Consider the following 14904-nt stretch of genomic DNA (forward strand, 5'->3'; position numbering starts at 1 on the left):
GCAGATCAAACTCTTCTTTTTCCAATAGTTGTCATAAGGTATTATTGAATGATTTTCATTTTTCGGCAATCAAAAGAGCTTGGCAGATGTTGTATACTACAAAGCTTATTCACATGATCACATAAATATCCTAGTATTTTGAAGTTTCCCAATGAGCAAAGTGCCTTGGGTTCTCTATTAATAATGGCTCTGTCGCCCTGGTACAGCGAACCACCAAATGGAGAACCCAATTCATAAGCAAGTTACAAGAACAAATCTTAGGTCCTAGAGAATATGAGTATAGAGTAGCACCTGCTAGTTTTGATTTGTGGTGTAACCATGGAAGCTTTCCATGGTCCAATTGAACAAACAATGTTGCGATAGCTTCTTGCCATTCTAAACAAATTTTTCTCGACCCACACTTTTTTAACATTTCACCCAAAGCAGTTTTTGACTTGTGGATCCATGATTAGTGATTTTGGTTGGTGGTAACTAATGAGAGAGAGAGAGAGAGAGAGAGAGAGAGAGAGGAGTTTGGTTGGTAGAATCTCATGTGTCATTTTTAATTTGGTTTAAAAAAAAATATATATATATATATATATCTAATGTGGTGATACATTTAGCAGTTGATGTGGCATGAAAAATAATTTTTTTACTGATCCGTTTGATACATCAACCTTTTCCATTAAAGGAATAATAATAGAGATTAAATTGACACTCCATTGAAAATGTTAAGGACCAAATTAAAAGATTAGAAATTAAATTGAAATATGATGAAAAAATAAGGACTAACTTTATAATTTACCCATAATTCTTATAGGATTTCTAGAAATAAATCAAATATAAACATCTCCTATTTTCATATATTATAATTCTAATTTAATTAACCATACATCACATTCTCTAAAATCTAGACGTGGAGTAATATAGATTTTTCCAAAGCAAATGTCACAATCAAATGAAATGAGAAATAAAGAATGGCTAAACTAAAAGCCATAGTACATTTCTCATGTAATTGCCTATACTCAACACATACCATCTAACAAGAAATAAAGAATGGCTAAACTAAAAGCCATAGTACATTTCTCATGTAATTGCCTATACTCAACACATACCATCTAACAAGATCTAATAATTTTTGAAAGCCTTTGTTGAAAACACCAAAATGAATCTAACGATTCTAAATACACTCAAAATAGTTGGGAATTGGCCAATGGGCTATGGCTTGGCTAGCTAGGATGGAGCCATTTTTCATGTGCCACGTGTCAAGATATGCTGGGTCCAGTGTAATGACCCCATCTAAAGATTAGACCCTACCTTTTCACCATTCTCCAAGTGCCACGTGTCAGCACATTTTGAATTCCCCTCTGACCCCTTATATTTCAAACTCTCTCTCCCCCCTCTGACACTTCACTCTCTTATTTATTCCACTTTAAACAATAATATTAATAGCCCCATAAAAAAAAATTTAATACTAATTAAATAATAATAGCCATAATTTTATTAATTAGATAATAAAATTTTTTTAGAAGGGATTGGATAATAAATTAATAAATGCTAACTCCCCTCCACCAAAAATATTTTTCTCTTTTCCCATATGAGTAATTACCAATTAGCAATTAGTACTACTATATGACACTTGTTTTGGCAGTTTTGTGTGCATTTATTTATTTTGGGGTTTTCATTTTTTCTCTTCATAACAATTGCATGAACTCAAAAACACACCGCAAAATCCACTCAATCCCCAAACAACCCATCTCTCTGTTTCTCTCTCTCTATCTCCCTTTCTGAAAAGAGAAACAAAAATTTCACTTTCTCTTACTTTATCCTCAACTGGGTCTCTCTCTATTTTTGCCATTGAAAATCCCTGAGAAATGAGGTGGGAAAGGGTCCAACCCCATCACAAACAAAACTCAGAAGGAGCTCAACAACAGCAACAGCAACAGCATGGAGTTGGTGACATATTTGGGCCAGGGAAGAGGTGGGGTCACACCTGCAACGCCATTAAAGGTGGCAGATTTCTCTATGTTTTTGGGGGTTATGGCAGGGACAACTGCCAGACCAACCAAGTACATGTCTTTGACACTGGTGGGTCTTCTTCTATTTACAAAGTTCCACACTTTATTAGTTTTTTTTTCTCTCTCTGTTCTAGGATTTGTGCAAATATTGAGTTATTGACATTGTTGTTTGTGTTTTTTTTTGGTGATAAAGTTTGAATCTTTTCTATGCACTGGGGTTATTAAGCTTTGTGGGGGATAGCGTTGGACTTGTTTTTATGGTTTTGATTGAGTTTATTCTTTTGTCTACTGTTGTGGGGGGGCTTGTTGTTGGACATTAATGTTGTGATGGGTTCTTGTATGGCATTAGTTTTTTGGCTTTAATGCTTCCGTGTGTTTGCTATTGACTTTTTTATTGGTAAAGTTCCGATTTTGGTGGATTTTTGTTGTTGTTTAGAATCAATAGATGTCCTATTATGCACATGGCTTTGATGGGTTTCATGAAAATTTTTTGTTGTACTTACAATTTTTCTTTATTATCTTACTAGATTCTTTATGGATTGTGTGTGTTTGGGGGGTTTGTTAATGGGTTTGTCTTAGAATTTGGATTTTTTTCAATTGTTTTTTCTTCCCTGATTTATTTTACTCATAGCATTTCCTTTACTGCACTTGCATGTTCATTTTTAAGTATTATTCATTTTCTCATTTCTAGTAGCTGATTTGCAGCTAATCAGACATGGAGCCAGCCTGCAATAAAAGGCACACCGCCCACTCCAAGGGATAGCCACAGCTGCACCACTGTTGGTGATAATCTTTTTGTATTTGGGGGAACAGATGGGATGAATCCTCTCAAGGATTTGCATATATTAGATACTTGTAAGTTATATCTTTTAATTAATGGCCTCTTCACACGAGAGGTTGCAGCTAATCTGATGCCCAAGTTTTGTTGAATTACATATTTCTGTCAACTATTGTAGTTTCATTTTGCATTGTTGTGCTTAGGACAAGAAGCTAGAAAGTCTTGTTTATGTCTTTATCTCTTATTACGAATTCAACTAGTGTCATAGTTGCTAATGTGTTTAACATATCCATAGCTTCACACACGTGGATATCACCAAGTTTACGGGGTGATGGACCAGAGGCAAGGGAGGGTCATAGTGCAGCCCTTGTTGGTAAACGTCTAATTATATTTGGTGGCTGCGGGAAGTCTGCTAATAATAATGACGAAATATACTACAACGATCTTTATATATTGAATACAGGTAAATTTTCTACATAGTTGGTTACTAATAAAGATGTGTTTGTGCTAGCTGATTTGTTTGTAAAGCCTCTAGGATTCTTTTTCAAAGACCTAGGTTTTTTCTTCTGCTTTTTCTTTTTGTTTGGGGCAGGGGGGGGGGGGGGGGTGGGATTTTGATGGTACTCAATTGGCTTGTACACTTATTATATTCTTGTGGATAAAGGAAGATGTTCATCCTTTTTCTCTGACTGTATACTTGTAGAGACATTTGTATGGAAACGCGCTACAACATCAGGAACTCCACCATCTCCACGCGATAGTCATACTTGCTCATCTTGGAAGAACAAATTCATTGTGATTGGTGGTGAAGATGCACATGACTATTATTTGTCTGACGTCCATGTTCTTGATACAGGTCATATATATTCTATAATCCCAAGTCTAGTTGCCAATGAGAAAAATTGTTCCTTCTTGCAAAACTTGGTTGTGCCTAGTTCCAGGACAGTCATTTATACATTGTATGTACTAATTAATAATTATATTCTTGGCATTTATTTTATTAGATACGCTAATTTGGAAGGAGCTGAACACTTCAGGCCATCTGTTGCCTCCCCGAGCTGGTCATGCAACTGTTGCTTTTGGCAAAAGCTTGTTTGTTTTTGGGGGATTTACTGATGCTCAAAATTTATACAATGACCTTTATGCGCTTGATGTTGGTATGTATGAATGTTATAATGTTTACATGTTTATATGGCTTTTTTATTTTTTCCTTCATGATATTGTGCTGCAAGAATCTTTGTTGTAGAAGCCCATGGTGATTATTGGGTGGACAAACATACAATGGAATTTTGAGTTCTCTTGGTTCAGGGTTGTTCCAGTGAATGGCTATGAACTGCCCTGTACCACATTCTAATTGACATTTACAAGTTTGGTAAACATATCAGAAAAAGCCAACAAAAAAAAAAAGTAACTGAAACCAAATATATAGTTTGTCATCTAATTTTGGATCTTGATATTCATAGCTGTATGACTTATTTTTCTTCTCAGTGGCTTGTTTAGGAAATGAGCTGATAATATTATCCATATGCTATGTTTTTATATATTTCCTCTGTATCATCTACCATATTCCATAATTGGTGCAGATACTGGTGTATGGACAAAGGTCATCACTACAAGTGATGGGCCTTCTGCCAGATTTTCGGTGGCTGGTGACTGTTTAGATCCAGTGAAGGGTGGTGTCCTTGTATTCTTAGGTGGATGCAACAAGAGTCTTGAGGCTCTGGATGACATGTATTACTTGTACACAGGTTTTGCATGTTCTTTACACTTACCTCATAATTATACTTTTGATCCTACTTCTTGTAACATTTGGTTTTGGGAATTGATTAACACCTTGATTTAATATGGAATCTTGAATCTGTTACTAATCTAATATAATTTATAATTTTTAGGACTCGTCAGAGAAAAAGAATGGAGGCTAGATAAGTTATCTCTAAGGAAGCAACTAAAGCTAAAGTGTCAAGAGCAAAATCTCACTCCTCCTCATGACAAAGCTCTTGTTAGGGTTGGAATGGGTGCTGATACGTACCAACCTATGATTGCACCTACCTTTGGCCAACCTGGTATGAACATATTTTTTCTTATGAAAAATTTGCATAATGTTTCTGCATAGAATTTAAGTTCTTTTTATAAATTTCCTTAGTGAATTAAGATGTGATAAATAAGAAAATAAAATTTTTTTTTTGCCACAATGTATATAGGTTGATTAAATTACTTCCTAAAAAATATGTATCTAAGTTCATTCAGTGGCTTCTTTTTGTGAGCTTCTGGGGCCTTTCAGGTTTCACCTTTATCTTGGGTCTACCTTTTTTTTTTTTTTTTCCCTCATTCCTCAGTCAGGTTTTTAAAACCACAATAACGCATTTAATGAACATTTGGATTAACTTTTTGCTAATTTGTTGAAAGTAAGCAAAAGTACAATTGCACCTGAAAATTTTGAGGTTTTAACAAGTTATATAAACAAGTAAGTTGAAAGTTAAAAGTTAATCTAAACGGCCACTTTAAAATTTTCAAAAAAGAAAAGAACTAATTACATACAAGTTTTGTGGAAGTTTCATGGTAATCCAAGTCACCATAACTTGGTTTTGTTTTTTACTTAATATTTAGGATAAATTACTGAAAAATATGATACAAATTATTGAACTCAAGATGTTTCTGTTGGCTTGAATTACAAGATTCTTGGCTTGAATTTTTTAGTTTTGACTAGCAATGAATAAAGATATATATTGATGGTAACTTGGATTTGAAGAAATATAAAGGGGGAAGGGAGAGCTGGCTTTAAAATCTGTAATCTCTTTCCATTCACCAATTACAATATGGAATTATTCTCTACTTTTTTGTCCAAAATTATCCATGAATCTAGTATAGTGAGAAGTATTTTGACAAAGAAATGTCCAGTAGAAAATTCCTAAAAGACTTTAATTGTATGTGGTTTACTCAATGCATGTTCATGCATGAAGTGACTTTTGCCAACGTTATGAAGTATAAATGCATTTAAAGTCATGGTATTCTTAATCAAACTTGTGTGAATATTCAAGAAATCAAATGGGCATATTAAAAAAAAAAATTGATGTTGTTGACTTACATAATAGTTTGATTTGGAAATTCTTGTTTAATGGTTAAAAGAATATAAGTAATATTTGTAAAACTTGTACTTGACACAGGATATTACCTAATATTTTGGTGCTTTAATTGCAGGCAGACAAAATTTCCCATTGAATCAAACCCAATCTCCTCAAGGAAAGAAGACATTTCAAGCCAAGGTTACAGAAAACATCCCAGTTGGATATACTATTGAAACTGTCATTGATGGGAAGCCTCTTCGGGGAATATTGTTTTCCAACAAGCCAAACTCTTACCATGCAGCTAATCATAATTTCAGTAGGTGAGGATATTGTTATTTTTATTTCACTTCATTTTGGTAACTTGGGATTGCTAGCAATGACCACATTTTTCAATGATATATTTATTTAGGTATTATGTTCTAATACTGCAATTCTCAAATCAGGAAGAGGACTGCTGCAGAAGCTGGTAATGTTATGTCAAATGGAGATTACAACAACAAATCAAAAGGTTCTAGAATACCCAAGCAGGATGCAATTGATCATAGATTAGTAGATGGAGTTCATGGAAAGGAGCCCACAGTACATGAGTCCAAGACAGAAGCTGCTATTCCTGTTTTAAAGAATCCAGTATCTTCTGATACATCTCAGCCCCCTAAGGTGTAATCTTCTTTCCCTTATGTTGGACAAAGGCTCTTAGAAGCTACTCTTTGCAGAACCAATAAAATTGTTTTGAACAAGTTTACAAACACCATGAACCAGTTAAACTTTGTGACTGATTGAAGTGGGGCATTACATACTACAACTTTATAAGTTGGAGATTTTTGTAAACAGCGGCTGACAGAAATATAGCCACAAATCGGCTATAATTCATTCTGTCAACTGAATGTATGTTGCTCATGCTATTGAAAGGTCCAATTTTCTCTGTTCTGCTTCTGTTCATCAATATATTCGAGAAACTTTTGGGGCCTTTAAAATGGTTTCCCCACCAAAGCAAGTCCTCTGCAATTCTCTTTTTTCACACATATACCTAACTTCATCAAAGTTCTATTTTGGCCAAAGTGCCTTTCTGTTTTTAAGGAAAAACATTGCTGCCTGCTTTTAGTGGTGAGGCTATCTGTCTTTGAAGGGGAAAAAGAAAATTAAAAGGAAGTGGTACATGCATGACAACACATGCATCATACTTAGTTTCATGTCCGCTATGCTGTACAAGATGACTGGTTAGCCTTGCATTTTGCCATGCACACTAGGATTGGTCTAATGTGGGATGTTGTGGGAGATCCTGTGTGAAATTACATTATAACTTCTGACTTTATGCAGGTCAATGTAATCCCAGAACAGTCAATGCCCAATCTGGAGGATTATCAGACAAATGATGCACCTAGCTCCAACAAAGAAGTTCCAATAGAGGATAGGACAAATGATGCTCCAGACTGCAGTACTGAAGTTCCAAAGGAGAACACAGCTGCCACAGCCAAGGACACTGTCCCAAGCCAAGGTATGCATATAAGGAGCAATTGCTTTCCACATCTTAGGATCTTCTCCATTTGAAATGGATTCATTTCATGGTTCAAATAAATTATTACAAATCTAAAGGTGTATCCAGTATTACATCATTTAAATTTTAGTCAAATCCAGGAAATAAAATCTTGACCATGAAATGGAGAGGATCTTGTTCCTGTCTTCTTTCACCTGTTACTGTATGATTTCTTGTTCGCATATCATACAGAGAGAATTATTTACATTGCATTTATTAATCTACCTAGCTTGGAGTTGAAACTAATCAGCTTCTTGTGTATGGTCATGGCACTCCCAAGATTGCACCACTGATGGTTCTAATCTTATGGTTTGTGCATTGCCATTGTATTAATTAAGAAGTTCCCCAAATGATGTTGCAATCTTTTATATTCAATTTAATAATGAGCCCATTAAATGATTTGATTTTTACAGTCACATTATCAGTAATTTGAAACCATACAGAAATTAAAATTTCTTAAGTGTGATTCACATGGCCTTAGGTTTAGAAGACCAAATGTTGACGTTATCATGAATAAATGTTCAGGAAATAAACAGTTTTATACCAAATTTTATGGATGGTGAAATGATGTATCTTGAAAGCCAGTGAAGTAAATGTTTGAACTTCATGTGGCTTAATGTAGTCTTGATTTAATATATCTTACTGCTCCACCATCCCAAAACTATAGACCACATTGGAATGAGCACAGTTTTTTTGGAAAGGGCATTGAATGTAATATCACTCTTTATCTGTCATTTATTCTTCCATTTCTAAACTTGTACTTGTCATTTAAAAGCAATGATTCTCTTATATGTAGTAAGCACCATAATAAAGCTAGTGCAAGAGCAAACAACTTACTTTTGGACTATTTTTATTGACAAGTTTGGGACATAAAACAAATGTTATTTAGGGATGGAACCAGTATCCATAATATCTCTAGTGCGTGCTTGGATATAATAAATCAAGTTGTTGTGATGAACTGATAACAATTCCATTTTGTGATGGCAGACGACAGGACAGCTACTACCAGCGATGCAACAACATAAATTTGAAATCATGGTCAAGGGTTGACATCTTAACATAACCTAAAACACAAACCGGCCATTTTGTACATTCATCATTGGAAGGTGATCATAGATTGATATGACAGGTGATATACAGAAATCGCTAACTGGTGATCTGCCACCTATTAACAAGGGATTTTAAATGAAATGTTTTTTGTTCTAAGATCATGATTAATGGTAGTATGTAGGAGAAGTTCTTGTCTTAAAAGGGTGAATTCTTAATTACTTTCTGCTTCAAATTAAAGCATTGTTTGGAGGGGGAGAAGAGTGCTTATCAAAAGTTGTTAACTGTTACGAGTAGCTTTATCTTTCTTTGTAGCGGAGGAATCAATGGTTTGCAGCAATGCACATACTCCTGCTGGCTCCATTTTTCCATGAGATGTCGAAATGCCTTCAGCCACTAAATATTTTCTTCCGGTCTACGAGATCTGTTTTTCTGGAGAAGAAATTGGTGTTTGAAGGCTTCATTTCATTTTGTATGTATCACAATTTAATCTTTGGAAAGTTGTCTTTTCTGTGAGTTTCACAGGAAAGAACTTATTTATATGCCTGATTTATTTCCCCAAAAACGTGTTCATGCCATATGAGTAATTCCATGGTTTCTATTGGCTTTAGTATCTTAAATATAAAATCACAGTAATAGATTCAAAGATTGACAGCCAGGGTGTGTTGCTTGTTGAGTTTGGCTAAATTCTTTTATTCAAATTGTGGCGGGAGCAAATTAACATATGCTGGATTAGGGTATGTATGATATCTCTTCCATTACTGGACAGATTGGGTTTATAGGGTGTCACCATATGGTAGTGCAGCAGTTGTGAACCTGTGGTGCTGTGGTAGTACCATACAATTTAGATTGTGTGATCTGAAAATGGTTAATAACAAATTGGATTTAGATCTTTTAAAGAATTTTACTGAATCAGTTGCTGATATATATCATATATGGTTGAATTATTATGACCTGTTAAGCTCAGCAATTTGGATGGAATATAACCTCTTCATTTATCTAAGATTATTTATAGATCGGATCTGTCCCAAGTAGATATAGGCATATTCTAAAGTTGGGTCGAACGAGGTAGTTATATGATTTAGTTTTTCCCTTGAATTTTTTATTGGTAGATAACAGTGTATATATCTATCTATACTACTAATAAAATGATTAGCTTGTTTCGTCTTTAACTTTTGGCATACCAAAATATCCTCATACAATGAGGTAGTTATATGATTTAGTTTTTCCCTTAAATTTTTTATTGGTAGATAACAGTGTATATATCTATCTATACTACTGATAAAATGATTAGCTTGTTTCGTCTTTAACTTTTGGCATACCAAAATATGCTCATATAAATTCCGAAATAATATATTCTTCAGTTTAATTTTATTTCCTACAAAAAAGGTTAAAAAGGTAATACTATCTCACGTACAAGAGAAAAAAAAAATCAAATATTTAATTTCTATCTATATTTGTTATCTATTTGAATTCAAATACTTCGATTATGTTTTAAAAAAGAAAAATTCAATTATGTTCATACACAAGGGGAAAAAAAAAGTTTATCTCCATCTATTTGTATTCAAATATATGATTTCTATTTGTATTTGTTACCTATTTGAATTCAAATACTTCAATTATATTTTATTTTTTAATTACTTTTTCAAAAAAAAAAAAAAAAAACCACTACCTCTCACATACAAAAGGAGAGAAAAATATATATATATATATATATATATATTCTCACCACCCATTTGTATTCAAATGTCTGATTTCTGTTTATATTTTTTATTTATTTGAATTCAAATACTTCAATTATATTTATTAAAAAAAATACAAAATTACTTCTTCAAAAAAAAAAAAAAAAAAAACCCACTACTTCAAGTAAAATCAGTAAAAACCACTCATTCTTATTCCAATTTTTTTTTTTTTAAATTCTTTAAAACATTCCAAAATTTTTGTTATTCAAATTCTATACAGATATCATAAATCACTATTCATCTATAGTAATGTAAATCATCTTTCTTTTGTTCAAATCTCAAATTTTTTTACTTATTACAATTTTTATCCCAATCAGTAAATTCAAATGTCCTATTGGATTTCAACTTTTTACGGTACAAAATTGCCCTCATTTGAACACGTTAAAATTGCATCTACCCACTACTATCTCAACTCCCTTTAGCCACTATCAAGTATAGCACGTCTTCCACCTTCCTACTTCATAGGTTCATTCTAATTTAACAAACCCACCAGTTTCATGACTGAATCAAATGCAGTAACCTTTGAAATCCATTGAATTTCAATATTTTAAGGTACATTATGTCTAATTTATATGGAGAAAAGAATTTTTATTGAGGTATGTATTTAAAAGTGTTTGTTGTTGACAAAGAGCTTGGCGAGAGAGACAGAGATTGTTGACTACAAGCCCGGTCTTAATTTCTATTGAGGTATGTATTTGATTCCTTTGTAATGTTTTGTAATGTTGAGCCTATTTTGATCAATTTTTTATTTTACCTTGAGTCTAATTGCACACCCAAAAAAGCACGTGTGATAAGTCTAATATAGAATAAAAGCATTTAATTATTTTTTTTTTTACTTTGTAACTCTGGTAAGAATTTTAACCTTTTGAATATATTTTGTTACAAATTCAGCCAATATAGTTTTTTTTTTTTTAATAAGAGTATCCAGATCTCTTCGAGTATCTGACTATTCTCTTGAGCATATGTAGTCCTTCCGTCTCCTCGAACATGTGCAAGCCAATATAGATTTAAAGGGCCGAAGTTCTATCTAAAATGATGAGTTTATTTTTGTTATATATGATTCATTATTAATCCTTTAACTAGCAAGCGTAAAATTGAACACTCATGTTTACGAAAAAGAGTAATTATAATGTAAAGAATAACCATAGGTTTCAAATCTTATTGTTCTATTAAAATCAAGTCAAGCTTTTATTAAAAACTCAGTTCATATGCAATCTAGACATGAGACAATACTTCTTTTCTGTTTTTTTTGTTTTGTTTTTTATTTTTTTATGTGGGGAAGGGAAAACGATTTGTTAGTTACAATAATAGAGGAGAGGAGGATTCGAATCCTTTTTCTTTATTACAAGGTTCTTGACTTGACACATCCTACACATAAAGATAAATTGGCTTTATATATCTCATTATTGGGACAACTTTTTTACTTGAATGTTTTTGGATTTACTGATTGAGTTAAGTAGCAAAGCACTGAAAGTCAGAAACTGATGTGAAATCTTAAGAGAAGCTTCAAAGCATGGTACTTGTTCAATACACTGAATTCCGGCATTTAACCATTAAATGAAGGTGTAAATACTACTCATCCCAACTTTTTTGAGCAGGCTTATGCTACCCCCCAAAGAGGGTCAAGCTGAGGTAAACATAAATCATAAAAATGATCTCTCTCTCTCTCTCTCTCTCTCTCACACACACAAATGGAAACCTTAGGAAACATTTAACATTTTTCAATTGCGTCGACAGTATCAAATTAACAATATCGTTATGTTACTCTAAGCCATAATCACAAAAAATAAAATAGAAGACGGCAATGAAAGCAACTCATATAAAATAAAAGGATTACAGCACATTGTTTACTTCACAGTAAGCAGGCATTAAGTTGGGTACTGACGATGTTTTCACCAACTTAAGCATATCAGGAGTATCCTAAGAAAGCCCAATCCGAACAGAAAACAACATGCAAGATACTATGCAATACATCAGACAGAAGTAAAACGCATCCATTGCCTAAGAGATAGAGACATATTGTTTGTCCAATTACAATTAGCTCTAGAACAACAGCAAGTAATGCTTCCATTGTTGAAGACATGAGGCCTTATTTGCCACCATCTCCAAACAAGTAACCCAGGGAAGATCCACCACCAGGAGCTGCATGGACCTTTGTTGAAGGCCGATCCTGTCCAGAAAAAATTTCTAGAAATTAAGGAAAACTTTGTCCATGCGACTTTATACAGCAAAAAATATAACAAAAATCTACAACGACTATGCAACTGTGTAAACATGATTTCATCATACATTTTGTAAGTATGACCTCTTTAATATAAAGAGAAATAGGCTTTGCCCTTCTTCAGAATGAACCAAGGTAATAAAAATATGAGTTTCAGTAATCTAAAGTGTTTGTTTGCCCAGTAACTCAACCTTCACATGGTGAAGGATGTTCGATCCAAGATAAAATAATATAGTTGCATATAAGAGGCAAAATTTTCCAATTTCTCATTTCCATTTCAAATTCCAACTAGACTTGTCAGTTTTCACCACTAACAAGTTCCACATTTAACAACACAGCAAGGATAATAACCAAAAAAAAAAAAAAAAAACATTTCGATTCACACCAACAGATTTACAATGCAGAAAATGAAGTTCCACTCAGTTCAGCTGGGGTATCTTAGATATGTACGACCTCCACAACTTCTGCAGCAGATACCTAAAGGTTCCCTATACATCTCACAACGTTCAATGGTATCACTTCAAACCAGAGTAGATGGTCCATGATGATATCTCTTTATAGAGTTTTATACCAATAATGTTACCGGGAACTCCAAGACATCATGAGCAATGTTTCTAGCCCATCAAAAACTTTTCAACGTCAAGAACCATAGTACCTCTAGTTATCTCCATACACCCTTTTAATGAAGCATCTCTTTAAATGGTGAAAATAATTAAAATCATATCAAATCTTTTTTAAGTCCATAAAAAACAAATCCATCCTTAGAACAAGGTTACCCCCCCCCCCCTTTTTCTCAATTTCTTTTTAATAGCAGCATTGATATGCACTTGCACTGTCCATGTTGTTCGAGAATAAATCCACCTAGACTCAAATGAATGACGAGCAAAATTTAACAAACTAAAGGGAAAAGTCTCCAATCAAGAATCTTGTGCAATAATTTTCACTAAAATAATATCTGATCTTACAAAAATTTAATGTTAAACATTTTTAACTCGAAGCAAAAATGAAAACTGTGAAAAAGATCATACCGTGATGAAGTTGCCGCAGTTCTGACCATCAGCTCGGAAATAGTTGTTTTGGGTGTTGCCCTGAATGCCTGCTGGAATCTGCTTACCAGCCTCTTCAGGTGGTGCAGCAGGAGTGGAGTTCTGAGCAGGTGAATTATTTGTAACCTGTCCTTGATTCACAGGAGCTTCGGCATTGTTTTTGTTTGTGGAGGGTTTTGGAGCCTCATCGCTTCCAAACAAGTAGCCCAAAGAACTCTGTCCCCCACCGGCACTGACTCCACGACCCATGACCTCTGATTTTAACTCCTATATAAGAAATAGAAAATCAGCGACCACAGTAGACACTAATATCAACCTATATGCCAAAATTGAGAGCATTTCCACACACACACACACACACAAAACCCGGAATTTATGCATTACAAAGGAGAAGCATAAACATCCCATCACACATGAACCTTGAAATGGCAGCTTAGAGACTATTTCCTATGCACATTGTGATTCAGTGCCACATTTTGTGGCCAGGACCTAAACACTCTTATAGGGAGAATTTCCTTATAAAAAGGAAAATAGTGCAATTATGTAAACCTAAGGACTTATATAAATGTTAGACACAGAGGTGAAAAAACAAATAGAAACTAAGGACTTAATACCACCTCCAATGTATCCAAAAAGTAACTCTTATGAAAGCATTTCTTAAGGTGTTGCATCATAATCATAAAAATAAGCAATTTTAAAGAGAAACCCATGTTACAATTCACTCCAATTACAATCAAAGTGCAGAAATTAGCTTTAAAACAGCAATGAAAAGCTTAGATCCATTGTGTTAAGGTTTGTAGCTTAACCCAACACTACAAGTCACTGGCAATTGTGGGTGGTCATGTTAAATTTCTAATTAGACATAACAAAAGCAAACTAATCCACCTCTTGAATCAAATCAAACCCACATTACAGTAAACTTTTTTTCAGGTCCTAACGCATGTGATTCTAATTCATGGTAAAGCCATTATTACACAAATCATAATAGAATTTCTAGCAACAAAAATCTTCAAGCAAAAAGAACAAATAAATATATAAACACCATTATAGATCCACTTAGAAAGTGATGAAAAGAAAATCAGAGTAAATGTAACAAACAAGATCCACAGAAATCTTTCAACACCAGAACTCTGTTTGGCTGGTGAGAAAAAAATTTAAAAACCCAGAAGGAAATCACATTTTCTTTTTAAGATATTAAAAGCGCTTAGAACTATGGAACATGAAGAAGAAAAAAAAAACAATTTTTTTTAATGGGTTTCTCGGGAAACAAACGGAAAATGAAAATGGTGCAGAGAAGAGAAGAGGTTTGTCTGTCTCACCTTGAACGTGGTGTTTGGATCAGATCTGAGAAAGAGTGAGCAGAAAGCACAGGTAAAGGTAACAACTTATTTATATAATAATTGTATTTAATAAATTCAAAATGACATATAAACGGAGTGGGACCCAACATAAGGTTTTTGAATAATTTTGCCTC

At 33.7% G+C, this 14904-nt stretch overlaps 2 protein-coding genes across 2 annotated transcripts; one reads left to right on the plus strand and one right to left on the minus strand.

The window, feature by feature from the left end:
* Positions 1-1641: 1641 nt before the first annotated feature.
* On the plus strand, positions 1642-9075 carry LOC126701982 (uncharacterized). Its single transcript, XM_050400512.1, has 11 exons — positions 1642-2067; positions 2703-2852; positions 3071-3238; positions 3479-3631; positions 3780-3932; positions 4359-4523; positions 4668-4838; positions 5974-6160; positions 6284-6497; positions 7158-7335; positions 8362-9075. The coding sequence occupies exons 1-11, from the start codon at positions 1854-1856 to the stop codon at positions 8397-8399; spliced, it is 1791 nt and encodes a 596-aa protein (XP_050256469.1). The 5' UTR covers positions 1642-1853; the 3' UTR covers positions 8400-9075.
* Positions 9076-11955: 2880 nt separating this feature from the next.
* LOC126702175 (protein SPIRAL1-like 1) lies at positions 11956-14833 on the minus strand. Its single transcript, XM_050400830.1, has 3 exons — positions 14750-14833; positions 13413-13697; positions 11956-12333 (listed from the first exon to the last, which is right to left on the minus strand). The coding sequence occupies exons 2-3, from the start codon at positions 13677-13679 to the stop codon at positions 12253-12255; spliced, it is 348 nt and encodes a 115-aa protein (XP_050256787.1). The 5' UTR covers positions 13680-13697; positions 14750-14833; the 3' UTR covers positions 11956-12252.
* Positions 14834-14904: the final 71 nt, after the last annotated feature.

This window comes from Quercus robur, chromosome 10 (assembly GCF_932294415.1).
Source record: "Quercus robur chromosome 10, dhQueRobu3.1, whole genome shotgun sequence".
NCBI classification, from domain to species: Eukaryota; Viridiplantae; Streptophyta; class Magnoliopsida; order Fagales; family Fagaceae; genus Quercus; species Quercus robur.